The sequence below is a fragment of the Bos indicus genome, chromosome 21, assembly GCF_029378745.1.
Source record: "Bos indicus isolate NIAB-ARS_2022 breed Sahiwal x Tharparkar chromosome 21, NIAB-ARS_B.indTharparkar_mat_pri_1.0, whole genome shotgun sequence".
Taxonomy (NCBI): Eukaryota; Metazoa; Chordata; class Mammalia; order Artiodactyla; family Bovidae; genus Bos; species Bos indicus.
In genome coordinates, this window is record NC_091780.1 from 57,156,432 (window position 1) to 57,175,695 (window position 19,264).

Below are 19,264 nucleotides of genomic sequence, written 5' to 3' on the forward strand. Positions count from 1 at the left end.
GATTTAAGTTAAGGATGTGACTATTGTAAGAAGGGTATATTCAGAGTGTCCAATTGTGTTGAGATCATCTACAGGTCACTGGTGGCCTTGACAGTGAAGATGAATGGGAACTTGGGGTGGCATTGAAGTGATGGTGAGAACGGCTCCACCTAACAGAGGCAAGTGTTCTTTATCTTTTTCACATTGTAACCAAGCCATGTTCATTTATTCATTCCATAAATACTTCATTTATTAAGCACCTAATGTGCTGGGCACTGTGTTCAGAGCTGTGGATAAGACGGCAGGTCCTTGAAGTCCTCACTGGCCAGGAGGAGACAGATACTCTCATCCATTTCACGAAACCACATGATGGAAGTGCTATATTGGCGATGCACGCCAGGGGCTTTGGAACAAGCTGGACCAACTCTATCAGGGAGTGGGAAGGGGCAGGCAAGAAAGGTTCCAGAAAGCAAGGAAAGATTGAGGTTTGCACTGGTATGGCTGTCGTAGGGGCTGCCCACTGCAGAGTGCCGAGCTCAGCCTGGCAGGGAAGGAAGGGCACTTCTGGCCCCTCCCACAATGCTGGGGCCATGTGACTAGCTTTAGCCAATGAGTGGTGAGTAGTGGTGTGCAGAGCCCAGAGTCCTCGACTGCCCGCTGAAGATCCTCTAGAGGGCTTTCTACCCTCTGGCATGACAAGCAGCAGTCTTTGAGATTGTGGCTGCTCCCAAGTACCCAAGTAACTGCCCTCAAGACACACACCTCTTTATAGATAAGAAACGTAGGGGAGTAAAAACTGTTTTCCGTCCACCTGTCCTAGGTTCATGGGCCCTTGTAAATTAGACCAACAAAAGACAAACTAACAAGAGGAAAACAAATGAGTTTATTAACATGTGCATCATGCATACACATGGGATTACCCGCTAATGGGTAATTCAAAGGGGTGGTAAGAACTTGGGCTTACATAACATTTTAATGTACATTTCATATACACAATGGAATATAAATATAATTTCATGTACACAATAGAATATTACTCAGCCATTAAAAAGAATGAAAGAATGCTATCTTTGCTATCTTTCATTCATTCATTTCAACCAATGCAGCAACATGGTTGAACCTAGAGAATGTCATGCTGAGTGAAGTAAATCAGAGAAGGAAAAATATGACATCCTTTAAATGTGGAATCTAAAAGGGAATGATACAAATGAGCATATTTATGAAACAGAAACAGATTTATATTGCCAGGGGGAAAGAATAGGGGTAAGGGATAGTCAGGGATGTACACACTGCTATGTTTTACATGGATAACTAACAAGGTCCTACTGTGTAGCTCAGGGAAATCTGCCCAGTGTTATGCGGCAACCTGGAGGGGAGGGGAGTTTGGGGGAGAATGGATACATGTATATGTATGGCTGAGACCCTTTGCCCTCCACTTGAAACTCTCATGACATTGTTAATCAGCTGTACTCCAATATAAAATAAAAAGTTATAAAAGGTACATTTTCAGAGAAGTGAGAGGACAAAGGAAAAATACTTTGTTTCTAGGGGTGGCAAATTTGTGGGAAGGCAAATGTAAGGGCTTCCCTGGTGGCTCAGTGGTAAAGAATCTGCCTGCCAATGCAGGAGATGCAGATTTGATCCCTGGGTTGGGGCAATCTCCTGGAATAGGAAATGGCAACCCACTCCAGTATTCTTGCCTGGGAAATCCCATGGACAGAGGAGCCTGGCAGATTATAGTCCATGGGCTTACAAAGAGCTGGACACAACTTAGTGACTAAACAATAACAACAGCAACAACAATATAAGGGGAGATCAATGGGGATAAGGGTGAATTTTAGCAAAGTTTGTAGCTACATTCCTCTGGTGCTGTCCCTGGGTTGATAAGAATCTAGAGTTGTTCCAATGATTAACTTCTGTCTTTCCTGGTAGAAAGGAGGGGGGACATCTCTACAGATTTATTTCCTACATTTAGGCAAATAGGGGAAAGGCAAGTAGAGGAAGCTTTTCTTGTATTTGCTTCTTCTTATTAGCTTCAGCTCAAAATAATCCTTATGCCAAAGTGGCATGTTTTGGGGTCAAATATTCTGCTACCCTGAAGCAAACTTTTGTTGTTTTACCATATGTTACGGTTATCAGGGCATAACCTAGCCCAGTGGCTCTCAAAATATGGTTTCTGGACTAGCTGCATCAGCTTCACCTGGGAACTTGTTAGAAATACAAATTCTCAAGCCCCACCCCAGACTTCAGTTCAGTTCAGTGGCTCAGTTATGTCTGACTCTGCGACCCCATGGACTGCAGCACACCAGGCTTCCCTATCCATCATCAACTCCCAGAACTTGCTCAAACTCATGTCCACTGAGTCAGTAATGCCATCCAACCATCTCATCCTCTGTCGTCCCCTTCTCCTCCTGCCTTCAATCTTTCCCAGCATCAGGGTCTTTTCCAATGAGTCAGTTCTTCACATCAGGTGGCCAAAGTATGGAGTTTCAGCTTCAGGATCAGTCCTTCCAGTGAATATTCAGGATAGATTTCCTTTAGGATGGACTGGTTGGATCTCCTTGCAGTCCAAGGGACTCTCAAGAGTCTTCTCCAACACCACAGTTCAAAAGCATCAATTCTTCGGTGCTCAGGTTTCTTTATAGTCCAACTCTCACATCCATACATGACATACTGAAGCTGAAACCCTGGGGTGGGACTCAGCAGTTGGATTCTGAAGCATTAAAACTGCTGTCCTAGGTGTTGCCAACTGATACTGCCATCTGGAAGACAGAGCAGGAGTAGTTACAATTCATAGAGAAAGTCATTCTGGTAAACTTGCAAAAACGAAGAAGAATTAAATGGTGAGGCTCTTCATATCATAGGAATGAATTTTTAAGAAAAAAATATTTTACGTATCTCCACCAACTGAGCCTTCCTATCAAAATGGTGAAAACTGGTCACGTGAATGGTCTCCTGCTGTGTCACATGACAGAAAACACTCTTGCAGAGGGAATACTCAGAATGCACTGTCACTGAAGCCAGAACTAGGCTAACGAAGACAAACCCAGAAATGCACTTTCCATTTGTCTCCACGGCCCTGCTTAGAGAATGCTCCTGGATGCTTTGAACTGAAAAGAACATAAGACCCAATTCTCTCTTCTGCAGGGTGAGTCATTAGAACTGCAGCAAAGGCTATTTGGTAATGGGCACTATGTAAATGAAGCAAAAAGTACAGTTTCAAACAAATTGCTTTTTAAACTGTCAAATAAAAGGAATCCATTTGTGCATATGAAATTATTCCAAGGGTTCTGTTAACTGAGAGCAGGTGAAAGATGTCAAAGAAACGTTCTATTAAAGAGCAGGTTAAATGTTTAAAGACAGACACCTGATGACTCCTTTGGCCTGTTTTCTATTCAGAAATGTCTATTTTCGCCAGCCCTACATGAGCTCCATGCACAACAGTTTTAAGAGAATATTGCATGCTCAGTGTCTAAGTCATGTCCAACTCTTTGGGACTCTGTGGACTGTAGCCCGCCAGCCTCCTCTGTCCATGGGATTTTCCAGGCAAGAATACTGGAGTGAGTTGCCATTTTCTGCTTTAGGGGATCTTCCCAACCCAGGGATTGAACCCAAGACTCCTGCATTGGAGGTGGACTCTTTACCACTGAACCACCTAGGTATCCTAGTAATAAGATTCCATTTTTAAAGCTTCAATAAGTTTTGTTTTTAATTGAAACATAGTTGATTTACAATGTTGTATTAGTTTCAGCTGTACAGCAAAATGATTCAATTATACGTATATATGTGTGTGTGTTTTCAGATTCTTTTCCCTTATGGGTTATTACAATATATTGAGTATATCTTCCTGTGCTATGCAGTAGGTCCTTACTGGTTATCTATCTTACACACAGTAGTGTGTATATGTTTATCCCAAACTCCTAATTTGCCCTCCCCACGCATCCCCCCAACAACTTTTTCCTTTAGTAATCATAATTTTATTTTCTATGTCTTCAGGTCTAATTCTATTTTCTAATACAAATGAATAAGCTCACTTGTATTATTTTTTAGATTCTACAATAAGTGATATATAATATTTGTCTTTGGCTTATTTCACTTAGTAATCTGTAGGCCCATCCATGTTGCTGCAAATGACATTATTTCATTCTTTTTAAAGGCTAAGTAATACTCCACTGTGCAAATATACCACATCTTCTTTACACACTCATTTGTCAATGGGCATTTAGGTGGCTTCCATATCTTGGCTATTGTATTATAAATGTGCTGCAATAAATACTGAGGTGCATGTATAATATGCCATTTTGTTCATTAGAGTTGCCTTAACCAATGTGATCTGAATGCTGTCCTATGGATGGGATGAAAGCATACTATCATTTTAACTCTTTTTCCTTTGGCAAAAATAGGATGTCACCAGCTCTTTGCTAGCTTTTCAAATGCCACATTTAACACTGTTTTATGGTTTTTTATTTGCTATTGCTAAATAGCAATCTTTGTACAGCCTGGTCATTAAGGAAATTCTTCAAACATATGAAAAGTGGTTTTTTTTCGTCCCCGGCAGGGATGCTTGGTAGAGGTCACCCATATAGAGGGAGGTCCTCAATGGTAAGGCTGCTCTACAGACAAAACAGAGCCCTGAGCTGTTCTATACAAGGCCTACCCGGCTGTTTCCATCTCATTTACTCTAGGGGTTTCCACTGCAATTAGTCTTGTGCTCATGCCTTCAGTATCCGTGGGTACTGAAAAGGCACTACGGAAAATAATTAGCGAAACTTCCCCCTCCCCTGGCCTTCCAGGTACCTCTCACTTGTGTCACTGTGCCAGGCCAACACAAGCAGTGCTTAGTCTGAGAGGAACTGTGCAGCTGGTGTCCCACTACAATCAGGGGGACGGATTTGAAAGGGTCGCGCGCTTCTGACACTTGAATGTACACACAAACCTCTTAGGGGATCTGGTTAAAAATTCACATTCTCAGTAGGTCTGGGCTGGAACCCTAGAGCCTGAATTTCTTGCAAGCTCCCAGGCAATGCTTATGCTGCTGTGGATCACATTTTGAGTAATGATAAATAAAATAACACACATTCTGCAAAAACAGTGACTTTTGCAACTGACTCTGTTAAACCAGCATTTATCTAAGGGTCTGGCTGCCCTTTGATTTGGGGTTCCTTGAAAGCAGGAACTGGATAGTACACATATTTTGGTTGTTTTGTTCTCTGACTGGCACTTGGCGCTGATCCCGCAACTCGGTGGGTGTGTATTTATTTAATTAAACAGACCTGGCCTTGTTCCAAAAAGGATTTTACATGGACTTAACCCCTAGCACGCTCTAACTAGGTGCTCCATAGCCAGGGAAAGAAGTCATTCCCAGGGGTTGAGGCCCTCTCGCTCAAGGTCCCCACCACCTGCTTGCACCTGGATTACAACTCAGCGGCTGCTCTTCTGAAATTCTGCCTCCTGCCCCATTTTTAAAGCGGTTTACACTAGAGGGCCGATCAGAGAGAAGGAGGAAAAACAAAACCAAACCCAGAAAGCCCCGTGAAGCGGTACGGCTCCAGAACATCAAAAGCTCAACTCTCCGCGGCGGGGCGGCAGAACTCTCGGGTTTCTTTCCAACCGGTCTCCTGTGTTTTGCAGGTCAGCGTTGCACCCCCGCCGCCGGCTCCCCCGCCCTCCCCGAGAGCCCTGCAGGAGCTGGTCCCCGCGGGCGCGGGCGCTTGTTGGTTTGGTGCAAACGTTTTTGTTATCTCAGCTCGAGCAATTAATCTTCTCCTGCATCTCCCGCCCCGCGGGGGTGTAGGGGCCTCGGGTCGCCTAGGGGGTCGTGCAGAGCCCGGACTAGAGCGACCGCTCTACGGAAACCCTGGTTTCCAGAGTCCCTGCGGTGCCATAACCTGTTCCTTTCTGCAGCAGCCCAGCAGGGTTAGAGAAGGACTAGTTTCGGCTCCGTCGGGGCGGGGGGAGAGAAAAAGGGAGAAGGAGGGCGACTCTGTGGGTCAGTAGTTGAGCCTCGCCGGGGAAGGGAGGAGCGCACCGGCGAGTGCGCCCTAGGGGAGGAGTACACGTGCTGGGGAGGAGGGGCAGGAGGGGAGGAGAAGGGAGGCGAGAGCTGCAGGCGGGAGGCGTCACGGCCTCGCAGACGCAGGCGCCGGTAGCCGGAGACAAAGTTCCCGGGGAGAGCTCACCCCCGGAGGGCCGACGTCTAGGCGGCTCGCGGCGAGGGTCGCAGGTCCCGCGCGTCCAGTCTGCCTCCCGACTTGAGCGCACTGGGCCGGCCCGGCTCGGCTCGCCGGGAAGCAGTGGAGCATCGCTGGCCGGCGACCGCCGCCAAACTTGGAGGGGGAGGATGCTACGAGTGGGAGCGGCGGCGCGGCGCGCGGGGGCGCACTGAGTGCTCCCGCGGGCGCCCCGGGGCACTGCTCCCAGGGCTGCGGCCGGGCGAGGGCGCCGAGGCTGAGCGGGCAGGTAGCGGCACCAGCGCCGGGACTGCGCCAGCCCTGCGATCCAGGGCCGCCAGCGCCACCGTACCGGCGTCGCCTCCTTGCCACCGAGCCATGGTGCGCGGAGCGCGCACACCGCGCGCGGGACTCTGAGCTCCGTCCGCGCCGCGCGCCCACCACCTCCTCTCCCTGCTTCCCTGCCGAGCTCGCCCGCGGGCCATGAACCTGTGGCCTGGAGCCCCTGGCCTCTGAGCCTCGAGTCGCCCGCTCCAGTCCACGCCGCTCGGCCCCAGATAGCACTCCGGCCGCTGGGACTCCCCATCCTCTGACAGAGGCGGCATCCAGGCGCTGCGGAATGGCGCTCCGCGGGCCCCCCGGGCCGCGCAAAGTTCGCAGGAGGCGAGAGATGCTGCCGCAGCAAGTTGGCTTCGTGTGCGCGATTTTGGCCCTGGTGTGCTGTGCGTCTGGCCTCTTTGGCAGCTGGGGTAGGTAATGGTGCGGGCTTGCCCGGGGAGTTGGGGGGTTTGGGCTGGAAAATCGCGGGGCAGTTCTGGGAGGTGTTCCCTCTCTTCCCAGCCAGGTTAGCTCCAAGGGTTCATCCAGTCCCCTCCCCATCAGGCAGGTAGAGCGCACCCAGGAGGGCTGATGGCTACGCTCTGAGCGCTGGTGCCTGTTCCCCTGAGCTGCGCGCGGCCGCTGGGGGCTCAGAACGCGGCTGCCGGTCTGTGTTACTAAGGCGAAAGCATGAACCACTGGCCCCTCGGCGCCAGAGTTCTGTCCCTGGGGGTGCCCAGGGAGTGTGGGGAGCGCAGCGGCGAGGTCCATGTATGGATTCTCTTGGCCTGGGGCGGAGGAGACTGAATGGACCTCCTTCCAATTTTGCGGAGCACGGAAGATTGCTCTCCGCTTCCCTCGAAAACCCAGGTTTTGAGGCTGGAAACTGAGTCTCAGCTCTCGCCCCCGCCCCTGCCGAAGGGGCGCCCGGGGTGTCCTGACGCGTCCTCTCCAAACCCTAAAAATGGTGGGGCAGTCTGTCCCCTGGGGAGGTTGCCTCTGTGTTTCAAAATCACTTTTCAACTCCTCTTAATCCCCGCGGAATTAGAGTGTTGGTGCCTGGAACCACTATCCACACGCCTTGCATCCGAGAAGAGACAAGGAAATTTGGGAGTTGCTTAGGATATGCACATTTAAGATGGAGAGAACAAGAAACTTACAAAAAATGTTAGGGATGGAGTAGGGGATGTGAGCCCAGGTGGAACCTTCAGAAGACATTCAGAGTGGCTAACGTTCCCACTGGGAAACTAAAAGGTGCTGGGGACCTTTTAGTGTTGTTTTTAATATTCTAATTTTTAATGTTCTCTGGCAACTTTATTTCAACTTTTCAATTGAAGTATAGTTGATAATGTGTTAGTTTCAGGTGTACAGCGAAGTGATTCAGTTATACATATATGTGCATATGTATATATGTGTGTATTTTCAAACATTTAAGAAAACGAAAGAAATGCTGTGATTTAACAATCCGGATATGGGGAATAAAGCAGATGGTACCTTCTTGAGTAGTTAGGGACAATTTAGAGAGGCTCATATTAATTGATAAGAATCAGGTGGCACTTCATTAAACTTTATACAGCCTTTCAAAACTCAAACTTTGTGATTTGAGGATGAAAGATTAAACAAAACTTGCCCTTTCCAAAAGAAATCCAGAAAGGCTATTTGAACACCATAGTACCTGGTGCTTTGCAATTGGGCAAGTTGATGTGTTTTCTCCCTCAATTACACACTAGAAATAACAAAATACCTAGAGGCTCTTAGATGTCAGCATTATAGAAGAGGTATTATTACCCAGCTGAAGCAGTGTGCACCTCAGGAGAGGTAAATGAATACTTTAGAGGTCTTAAAGTGAGAATTATTTTTTATTTGCTGGATCAGGAAGGCCTTTAGGAGTTCAACTGCACTTGGTCATCAGCATCCACTCCAGTGATCTTCCTGGTTACTCAGTATGGCCCTTGGACCATCAGAATCAGTGTCACCGGGGAGCTTGTTAGTGTAGAATTCCAGGTCCTGGCTCAGACCTACTGAATCAGAATGTGCATTGTAACAAGGTTCCCAGGTGATTTGTACGCACATTCAAGGGTGCAAAGTCCCGGGCCAGACCCCATCACCTTTCTGCACCTGTTTGCTGACTTTATCCTTCAGGGCCGGGATACCTGAGCATGTTTGCTGGCTAAGAACTTAATGGTCACCTGTCTAAACCCTGTATTGCACTTGTGAGGGGCTGAGACCGAAGCAATCGTGGCCAAGGTCAGAGCGCATGCTGACCTATCTGGGACTAGAAACAATGAACTAGATCTAGGAAACAGATTACTGTAGGTGAGCAGGTGATACTGTGCTTCCAGTCATGGTATCACTCCCTGCAGATGGCTTTAAATAGTCAAACAGGGCTGTTGCTGACAGAGCTAGATATATGCTGTAAGGCCATTGTAAGAATGTAGGTGCCATGTTGATCTCATGGTGTTTGTGACTTATTTTCTAATCCAGGGCACAGAACAGCTTCTGTGAGCAAATATATTCTCCCAGACACATGGAGAAATAGAAGGCTGATGGCACCAGTGAATGGGACTGAGGCAGCTAAGAATTGCACAGATCCTGGTAAGAGATTCTTCCCAAGGCATTTGACTTGGCCTCAAGATGGTATGGATGTAGACAGTCGTAACCAGAGCTGAGAAAAGATGGTTTTGTGACCCTGAATGGGAAAGGGTAGCAATAAGGAGTTGAAAGGTAACATATAGACATTAATCAGTTGTGCTGCTAAGCAACTCACGTTCTTTATCCAACAACTGAAAAGGTCACAGTTGAGAGTTTTCAATTTTCAGTTTTTGTTCTCATGGTGCTACTGAAGGGTCAGTGTTCTGCCTGCACCCCCCATTTTGTTTGTCTGGATGTCTTCGTTTTCTTGCCCTTTTGCTCGCTGAGTCCATCTGATGGAACTCCAGGGGCAGCACACCCAGCTGCTCTGGGAGAGGACACTTTGGGATGACCCACCAGGTCATACCACCCAGGGTCGCTGCAGGGGTGGGACACACTGGGGCCCCTTCTTTGGGAGAGGAATTCCAGGTATCATTACAACCTGAGAGATGGTTCTCCTCGCCCTGGGAGGTGGTTTGATGTTCCTCTTCAGACTTATCCAGCGGGTCAGAGGCTATAGGGACCCAGTCTGGTCTGTTCTTCTTGCCAGACACAGGCTTTGCTTAAATGGGTAGAGATTTCTTCCCAGGAGCTGTACTGGCCAGCTAATGGAAGCTCAGACAGGCCAGTCCTAGGTTTTAGCTTCAGCTCCCAAACTTGGGGCTCCTTGTGCAAAGGACTCAGTGGGATGATGCATTTGAAAGCTCTTTGGGAACCATGAAGTTTTATCTTCTTATTTCAAAAAATTGAAGTACAGTTCATTTCTAATGTTGTGTTTCAAGTGTACAGCAAGGTGATTCAGTTATATGTAAATGTCTATTCTCTTTAAGATTCTTTTCCATTTAGATTATTACAGAGTGTTGAGTACAGTCCCCCATACTATACAGCACAGGTTTATACTATAAACCTTGCTGTTTATCTATTTTACATATGGTAGTGTGTATATGTTAGTCCCAAGCACCTAATTTACCCCCATCTCCCCACTATTCTCTGTGGTAACTGTAAGTTGCTTTCTAAGTCTGTGAGTCTATGTCTGTTTTATAAATAAGTTCATTTGTATCATTTTTTAAGCTTCCACATGTAAGTGATATGATATTTGTCTTTCTTGCTTGATATGATAATCCCTAGATCCATCCATGTTGCTGCAAATGGCATTATTTCACTCTTTTTTTTTTTTTATAGCCAAGCAATATTCCCTTGTGTGTGTATCTTCTTTATCCATTCATCTGTTGATAACATTTAGGTTGCTTCTGTGTCTTGGTTGTTGTAAATAGCTCTGCTATGAACACTGGGGAACATGGGGTGCATATCTATTCAAATTATGGTTTTCTCTGGATATATGCCCAGGAGTGGGAGTGCAGGATCACGTGGTAACTCTGTGTTTAGTTTTTTAAGAAACCTCCATACTGTTCTCCATGGTTGTTTCACCAATTTACATTCCCACCGAGGGTGTAGGAGGGTTCCTTTTTCTCCACACTCTATGGAGGTTTTATTTTAGATGGATACCACTCAGCTTTTCCATCAAGTTGCCAAGCAAGTCAGTCTTTTTAGATGTCTGTTTTCTTACCTGTAAAATGGGAAGAATAGAACTTGGCCTCCTACTCTAGAGTTGTTAGAAGAACTGGGTGAGGCTCTGCATGGGGCTGTGTGAAAAAGGAACCAGAAACCCGGGCCAAAGGAACAGGTTAGGCAGTCTTCCCGTGGCTTATTCTCATGGGAGTGCCAGCAACGCAGTGCTGTGCTCAGTTGCTCAGTTGTATCCAACACTTTGTGACCCCATGGACTATAGCCCACCAGGCTCCTCTGTCCATGGGATTCTCCAGGCAAGAATACTAGAGTGGGTTGCCATTCCCTTCTCCAGGGGATCTTCCCCACCCAGTGACCGAACCCGCATCTCTTGTGTCTCCTGCATTGGCAGGCAGATTCTTTACCACTAGTGCCACCCGGGAAGCCCTTGTTTTCATAGGCAAGTCTTATCCACATTTTACAGGTGGGTAAATACCTAGGGAGGAGACAGGAGTCACTCAAAGTCATGAAACTTTTAAGTGGGGAAGCTGGTCCGGGAACCTAGGCCTGTGGGTCTGAAATGTTTGGTTAGTTCCATGCACCCAGGAAGGCCAGGGCCTTCCCTCAAAGCCTGTTTTCAACACCGTCAACTTCTCTTCCCTCAAAACGCTGTCTGAGGAGTCCATCTGGGACACAGAGGTTTAGGTAAATCTCTAAATTGTTCACTCTCTGCTTGATGGGGATGGGGCCGGGTGAACTCGCAGAGAAGCCGCTGGGATTCCCTTTGAACTCCCTTCTGTCCTGGTGACCCAGTGGGCAGTGGTGCTGTCCCATCATTTCACCTCCCTCAGCACATTCTTCCAGCAGCAGGAAGTGGCTGACGCATGTGTGGGACTAACCCGTGAACATGTGTACAGCCAGGAACTGTGGCTGGGCCCATCCTCTCATTCCAGTCTCCTGAGATGCTAAAATCAGCACCATCCATGTGGGGAATGCTTTTTCACCCTGGGTAAAGAGGGGGAGTGCGTTCTGGACTGATTTCTAGCTCACCAGGCTCTCATCCTGGACTGGCTGTGTCTTCGTCCTGTAGCTTCTGTCACGTGTAGTCTGGGCACATTGGCTTAGTCAGGACCCCATTTCTTAGGTTAGAGTCTCCTATGCCCTACTGTTGCTCCTATCTCTTCAGTGTACTGTCTGATCAAAAATTATTCCACTAACTATGGAGCAGTCAGCCCTATTGGCAGGAATGCCTGGTTTTGTCCCCCTTCAAAGAGGGAAGCAGGGAAACTGGCAAAATGTTTAGCAACAAGTCACTTGGATTGAGCTTCCCAGGTGGCACAAGTGGGAAAGAACCCACCTGCCAATGCAGGAGACATGAGAGACACGGGTTTGATCCCTGGGTCGGGAAGACCCCCTGGAGAAGGAAAGGGCAACCTACTCCAGTGTTTTTGCCTGGAGAATCCCATGGACAGAGGAGCCTGGTGGGTTACAGTCCACGGGGTTCCAAAGAGTTCACTTTGTATCAACTGTTTCTGGGATAGTGTCCTGCACAATAGAAAGGACTCGGTAAATATTGGTCAGGTGATGGAATGAAAGTGCCCTTTCCAACATTAAACACCTCAGTGTTTTTGCAAAGGTGAGGAACACCAGGCTCAGAAGTTCAGTGACTGCCCAGGATCTCTTGGCCGGCATGAGCGTCCTGGGGTCACCTGGCTCAGATCGCATGCCCTCCCTATTGCACTTGGCCCTGCTCTCTGCCCAGGCCAGATGGGGCCGAAGCCTGAGTTCCTTTCCAGCCTCTTCATCCGAGGACCATGAGAATATCTAGCCCCCTTTCCATTTCACAAGTGGGCACTTGGTGGAGGCAGAAGCAAGTATAAGAGACAGCCCTTGTCATCAAGCAGATCATGATCCAGCAGAGAAGACAGAGTCCCAGCCCAGGGGACTCAGGGACACGGGAGGACTGCAGAGGCCCTCCGGGCAGCAGCCTCAGAGGACCACATCAGGGGCTTGGAGAATGGCGAATGAGTCCAAGGCAGTTCGGCAGAGTCCAGGGGTCTAGATGAAGCAGGCCTCTGCTGCAGTGACAGAAAACCTCCCCAAACTGAGTTTAGCAAAAAAGGGGATTTGTTGGCTGAGATCAAAGGTGAACTGTGATGCTCACTTTCTGCCACTGAGCTCAGATATCATCCAGCGGGCAGTGACCACAGCTCTGGCTTTAGGTCCTCCCAGACCCCAAAATGCTGGACAGAGTGCTGCTGCCTGAAGTGTTTCTGCAGAAGCCCCGAGGTTCTGGTGGGTTGGTGTGACTTGAGTCAAGTGACTTCCTTAAGCCAGCTGCTTGGCCAGGGGAGTGTTGGGCCTGGACCCGTTTAGAGTTAGGTCACAGGCTCTGCGTCTGGAGGGATGGGACTGAAGCTTCCTCCTCCAACACCTGAACTCCCCCGGGAGCCGGCAGGGGTAGGCATTTTCAGGAGGTGGCTTTGTAACAGTCCTGTTCTGGGGTGCTGCGATGAAGGTAGACCAGAGCTCCCTGCCAGTTACTGGCGGGGTTGTGGAGGGGAGTGGTGACAAGGTGGCATTTGATGGCTGCTTTCTTTTCTACACAGTTGTAGGAGCTGCCGGTAAAGAACCACAAGTTTCTTGCATCCTCTGAGAATCCACCGTGCATCCCTCACCACCAGCTAGACTGCCCCCTTTGTGATCTACCAGATGGGGTCTTTTAGGGATGTGGTCTCCCCATGTGGTCTCTCCACATGTTTCTTCATGTGGAGCTTGAAGCAGGGCCTGCTGTGTCAGTTCCCAGACCGGAAGCATTGCCCACAGTAGGTGCTCAGCAATCATTAGTTCATGTTTTCATAAGAACCTCCAGGAAGGAAACATGTCTTATTTTTATTCTCCCCTCAGAGTGCAACCTGTGCACCTGTCAGCTTTGTGTCCTAAAAACACAAATGGGACCCTCCTCTTGTCATCCCTTAAGACTTGAGGTGGAAAGTGGGCTCTTTTCTCAGCCTGGGGTCATCTCTTCAGATCTCGGTGGTGTTTCTGTCTTGTTATTTGTGCTTCAGTGTAATTCCCGCTTGCCCCCGCCCCCCCCCCCCAGCCCCCTCTGACCTCATCACATTATCCCGCATTGTTTTTATGACATATGTCTCTGCTGTCTAAAATAATTTAGTTATTTCTCATCTGTCTCCCCTTGAGGGCCACCTAGCTCACTGCTGTATGTCCAGAAGAGTGATTCTAAACCCTGGCCGCACGTTCAGATCACTGAGCACTTCATTTATTTCTGGTTGTGCTGAGTCTTCACTGGTGGGCGTGGGCTTTCTTTAGTTGTGGAGAGCAGAGACTACTCCGTGTTGTGGTGCCCGGGCCTCTCTTGTGGGGCTCTAGGGCACACGGGCTCAGTAGTTGAGGTACATGGGCTTAGTGACTCCGAGGCATGTGGAATCTTCCTGAACCAGGTATCAAACCTGTGTTGCTTGCATTGATATGTGGATTCTTATCCATTGTGCCACCAGGGAAGTCCCCACTGAGCACTTTCGAAATGCCCGGGCCTCACCCTGGAGTGTCTGATTCCCTTTGTCTGGGGTAGAGCCCAGAACTCAGGACTTGTTCAGACCTCTCCAGCTTATTCCAAGTTGAAGCCGGAGTTGATGCACTTGCTGGGCTGGAGTCCTGATGCTCAGTGAGGTTGGCATCACCTGGGATTATTAGGGATGCAGAGTTTCAGGCCCATCCCAAACCTACTGCAGGGTCAGAGTCTGCATCCTAACGGAATCCCCCAGGGGGCTCCCATGCCCACTGAAGGCCAGGCAGCACTGGCTTAGGACACTGTCTGCCACTGTGTAGACTTTCAGTAAGTATCTGAATGTTAAATGAAGGCTCAGACTTGGTCTGACATAGTGATTTTCCTGAAACACAGTTTGGTTTCTTTTTAAATGTAGGGAAGCTAAAAAAAATAGCAACAAACAAACAAACAAACAAAAACAAAACAAGCTTCGTTTTGACCACTGAAGTCTATGGAAAAGTCATTTATTTTCTTCCCCCAGAGGCACTGGGTCCTCCCTACAAAATGCATGAAATAGGAATGAAGAACAGTGGCCCTGAATCCTGTGGGAACTGCCATAATTTGGGCTGACAGACAAAGCATTATAGGCTGGGAGGCTTAAAGAGCAGACATTTATTTTTACAGACTTTTTGTTGGAGGATATATTATGCTGGTTTCTGCCATATATCAACATGAATCAGCTATAGGTATACATATGTCCTCTCCCTCTTGAAGCTCTCTCTCATCTCCCACATCATCGCACCCCTCTAGGTTGTCGCAGAGCTCTGGGTTGAGCTCCCTGTGTCCTACAGCAAATTCCCACTGGCTGTGTACTTTACATATGGTGATGTATATGTTTCCATGCTACTCTCTCAATTCGTCCCGCCTTCTCCTTCCCAACCGTGTCCACAAATCTATTCTCTATGTCTGCATCTCCATTACTACCCTGCAAGTAGGTTTATCAGCAATATCTTTCTAGATTCCATATGCATGCATTAATATATGATATTTGTTCTTTCTCTTTCAAGAGCAGACGTTTATTTCTCAGTTCTGGAGGCTGGGAAGTCTAAGATCAAGGTGTTGGCTAGTTCCATTCCTAGCTTGCAGATGGCTTTCTTCTTACTGTGTGTCCATATGGTGGAGAGAGAACGGGAGGTCTGGTCTCCTTTCCCTTTATTTGAAGGGCACTAATCCTCTCATGCAGACTCCACCCTCATGACCTCAAATAAATCTAATCATTTCCCAAAGGCTGCACCTCCAAACACCATCACATTCGGGGGTTAGGGATTCAACGTAAGAGTTTCAGGGAGACACAAACCTTCAGTCTGCATCAGGACCCAAAGGGTTTCCACACATCTCTCTGTGGTGACAGCTGGAGTGTTTGAAGACAGTTGAGGGTGGGACCTGTGATTCTGGGAGGTTCTGAGAGCTACAGATGCCTGAGCCTGGCACTGACCCGTGAGAGCCAGTGATGGACACATTCTGTGGCTGACTTTTGGAGCTTCTGGGGACCACATAACTCCTCTACCCCCAATCTTCCAAGATGTTCCTTTGTGTGATTGCCAGCTCCCACTGGTCTTTCCTGATCACTCAACCCAAAGTAGCCTTCTATGTCACTGATTCTCTTGGTTGAGCTTTTAACAGGCTGTATATCTATTGTTAAATTGTTTGCCTCTCTCAACTAGGATATAAAAGACAAGGCTCATTTGCTCTTTAAAACCATAATAGGTACTTCAGTGTTTCCTTTTGTAAAATGATGGTGGTAAGGGGGTGATAATTGCATTCATTTCATAGGGTTGTTAGAATTAAATGAGTTAATACCCATCAAGCATTTATACACACATATTCACACATCAGCTTCCATTTTCATGATTATTTTTTTAATCTGCTTATCCTGGAGATGACATAGTGCCTGTGTATTATAGGGCTGGAAAACTATCTGTCAATTGAATTTTATGAGGATAAGTTAAGAAGTAAACATCTTACCACACACTGTTTATTTTCTTTTCTGGAAATACGTTTCTTGTTTGTTTTTAACCTTTTGGAGGTTTGGGATGCTAGAGGATGGTGTACCTTGCAGAACTTGCCTCTGAATAGAGAAGCTGGTTTTCATCTCTTGGCATTTGGGCAGCGTTTTATCCTTTTTGGCTTCTCAGCTGGGGTGGGAATGCCTTCCCCCATTCTTACACTGCCTTTTCCCACACATTTGAGATGGAATCAGTGGCCCTGCCTCTGCCATGTCACTCCTGTTCATTTGGGCTTCCTGCATCCTGTGCCTTGTGCTTGAAAAGGGAGAGAGAAGCTTGGTTCCCTCCATTGATGCTGGAGGAATTTTCTTCATCATGTTTGATATTCCTGCTTTTCACATATGTCTTTTGAAAGGGCTCATGGTGCTGTGTCTTTGCTTGGGTGGCCATAACAAAAATACCATAGGTTGGGTGGCTTAAACAACAGAGATGTATTTTCTCACAATTCTGGAGGCTGGAAGTCCTAGATCAGGATACCAGCATCAGGATCAGGCTCCTGTGAGAACGCGCTTCCTGGCCTATGTGTATCCTCACGTGGCAGGAGACAGCGAGTGAGAACAACTCTGCTGGCTCTTCCTGTGAGGCCACTAATCCCATCAGGTCCAAAGCCATCGTTCATGACTTGTGCCACCCACGTGACCTCCCAGAGGCCCCATCTTTAACACCATTACCTTGGAGGGGGGCGGTTAGTGCTTCAGCAAAGGAATTTTGTGGGGACACCTTCAGTCCATATGGAGTAGGAAATGACAACCCACTCCAGTATTCTTGCCTGGAAAATTCCATGGACGAAGGCACCTGGCAGGCTGCAGTTCATGGGGTTACAAAAAAGTCAGACATGACTGAGCATGCATGCATTCAGCCCATCAGAGTGTCCACAGAGGGCAGGCCTGGGGGGAAGAGAAGGTAAACAGGCTCTTGAGAGGTATGTGAAGATGAAGGGAGGCTCTAGATTTTCAGGAAAGCAGAGGCGTTGGATCTCATTCTAGGTGGAGGATCTTTTGCAGTCAGCCTGGCTCTGATCTACTTTCCCTTTCTGTTCCAGGTCAGGGCTACATGTACAGACCAAGGGGAGAGGAGAGGGGGTGGGTGGTGGGGGGGGGGGTGTGATGACCTGCACACAGGAGCTGGTATTGAGCCGGGTTAGGAGGACATGTGATCACGGAGGAGGAACCCACTGCTGTGGGTCCCTGTAGGCGCCCCCGGTGTGGGGAGCAGAGGTGCAGAAAGCATGAGAAGGCAAGAGTAGGAGGAGGGGACCCAGAGCTGCAAAAAGTACATCAGGCCGCGTGGGTGTGGAGGTGAGGTGGTACCGGAGACGAGATGAAGTGTCTGGATTCTGAACGAACGTCTGTTCGGAGGCTGCTCCAGCAGGCTTGGGAAACAAGTCACACATCCCAAGTTTGAAAGTTGTTATGTAAAAGCAAATGCTGCTTTGGAAAAGCAAGAATTGAACTTATCCCTGTGGGCAGGGAGATCATGGTTCAGTTTCTGTCCCAGGCGGCAGAGCAGGCGGTCCAGCTTGAGCAGGGGCTTTCCTGCAAAGGGCAACCTCCAGAGGAGCCCAGGTGACTTCTTGGGGCTGTTGTCACCATCTGCCTTGGAACAGAGATAGGCTGGCAGAGCCACAGGTGGAGGCCAAGGAAGAGAGCAGTCTGTCATCAGGGTGATCACTCTTGGCTTTTTTATGTGGGTGAAGTGGATATGTTAATACAGCGGATCAAGTGGTTTAGGAGCCAAAGTCTGGGTTCTAGTACTGGCTCTGCCAAGATCCTGCTTGGCCTTTGGGGTTGGTCTCTCCCCTTCTACTCCCCCTCCTTCCCCCACACCCCTGTCCCTCTCTCACAGCCCCCACCCTCCAAAGCGAGATTACATAGGATAAGTGCAAAGCCTTCCAACAGCCAGACAGTGGTCCTGTCCGGAGAGCACCAGCTCTTTCCTTCTTGGACATGGCAGCTTGTGGTGGGGAAGGCAGATGTGTGGGTTTGAGTCCCACCTCACGCATACTGCCCAGCCATGTGACCCTCAGCGAGTTATCTCTGAGGGTATAATCTCTCTAAGCTTCAGGTTTTCTCTTTTGTAAAATGAGGATAGTAGCATTTCCTACCTGCCTCGTAGGGCTGCTGCAAGCCTTAAATCCCATGATGGATGATTGAAGTATCTCAGGGTAGCTGGCACACGATATCTGTGGCCATCATTGTAATCACAGCTAATACCAGCGTACTATGGGCAGGAGCTATTCCATGTGCCTTCTGTGTATTAATTTACTTACTCCTCATAAAAACCCTTTGGGTCAATGCTATTAGTGTCTTCATTTTGAAGATAAGGAAAAGGCAACTCGGAGAGGTTAAGTGACCAGTTCAAGGTCACCCAGCCAGCAAGAAGAGCCAGGTATGTGTGTGTGCTAGAGAGAATCCACAGAATTTTGTTTTAGAGTTGTTTTAGGTTTTTAGAAAATTCGAGAAGAAAATAGAGTTCCTCTATTATTCCTCTTTTTCCCAGCTTCCCCATTAATACTTGGAGTTGCTGCGGTACATTTGTTGCAGTCGATGAGCCAATATTCGTCCATTATTGTTAACCACAACCATAGTTTACAGCAGGATTCACCCTCTGTGTTGTGCACTCTGAGTTGTGATATAGACCTGTAATGACGTTGTATCCACCAGAACAATATCCTGCAGAATGCGTTCACTGCCCTACGCGTTGTGTGTGGGGCCAAGCGTTTTAATTTGGATGGCCCGAATTGTGTGCCTACATCCTTATCCATAATTATGAATAAACCGGGTGGAAAAAAGACAATTTAGAGATGAGGACTTGCGTTGCAATTCCAGCCTCCGTCACTGACTGGGTCCCCCCGTAAAGGAACAGGGAATGCCTGCCCATTGCAACAGCAAACATCTGTGTGGGCCTCTCTTCTTGGTATGCTTCTAATACCAATTTGTTTGCAATCAAAAGTTTTTTTTTTTCTTTTTGCCTTATCCAAACTATGGGGGCCATCTGCTAGCAATCTCGCCTCCTTGCTGGGCCATCTGCTCCCCCCGTTGACTTCCAGATTCTCCGCTCCTGACGCCATGCGGGCCTCCCGCAAT

The 19,264-nt window shown here is 48.1% G+C and overlaps 1 protein-coding gene across 2 annotated transcripts in view; it reads left to right on the forward strand.

Moving 5' to 3' along the window:
- Positions 1–6,102: 6,102 nt before the first annotated feature.
- SLC24A4 (solute carrier family 24 member 4) overlaps positions 6,103–19,264 on the forward strand; it is a 194,720-nt gene continuing 181,558 nt past the window's right edge. The window contains exons 1-2 of one of the 2 annotated variants that reach the window (XM_070775573.1): positions 6,103–6,898; positions 8,952–9,062. In XM_070775573.1, coding sequence (XP_070631674.1) covers positions 6,769–6,898; positions 8,952–9,062 — 241 coding nt within the window. In that variant the 5' untranslated portion in view covers positions 6,103–6,768. The remainder of the gene's footprint in view (positions 6,899–8,951; positions 9,063–19,264) is intronic. The other variant, XM_070775575.1, reaches the window with a different exon arrangement.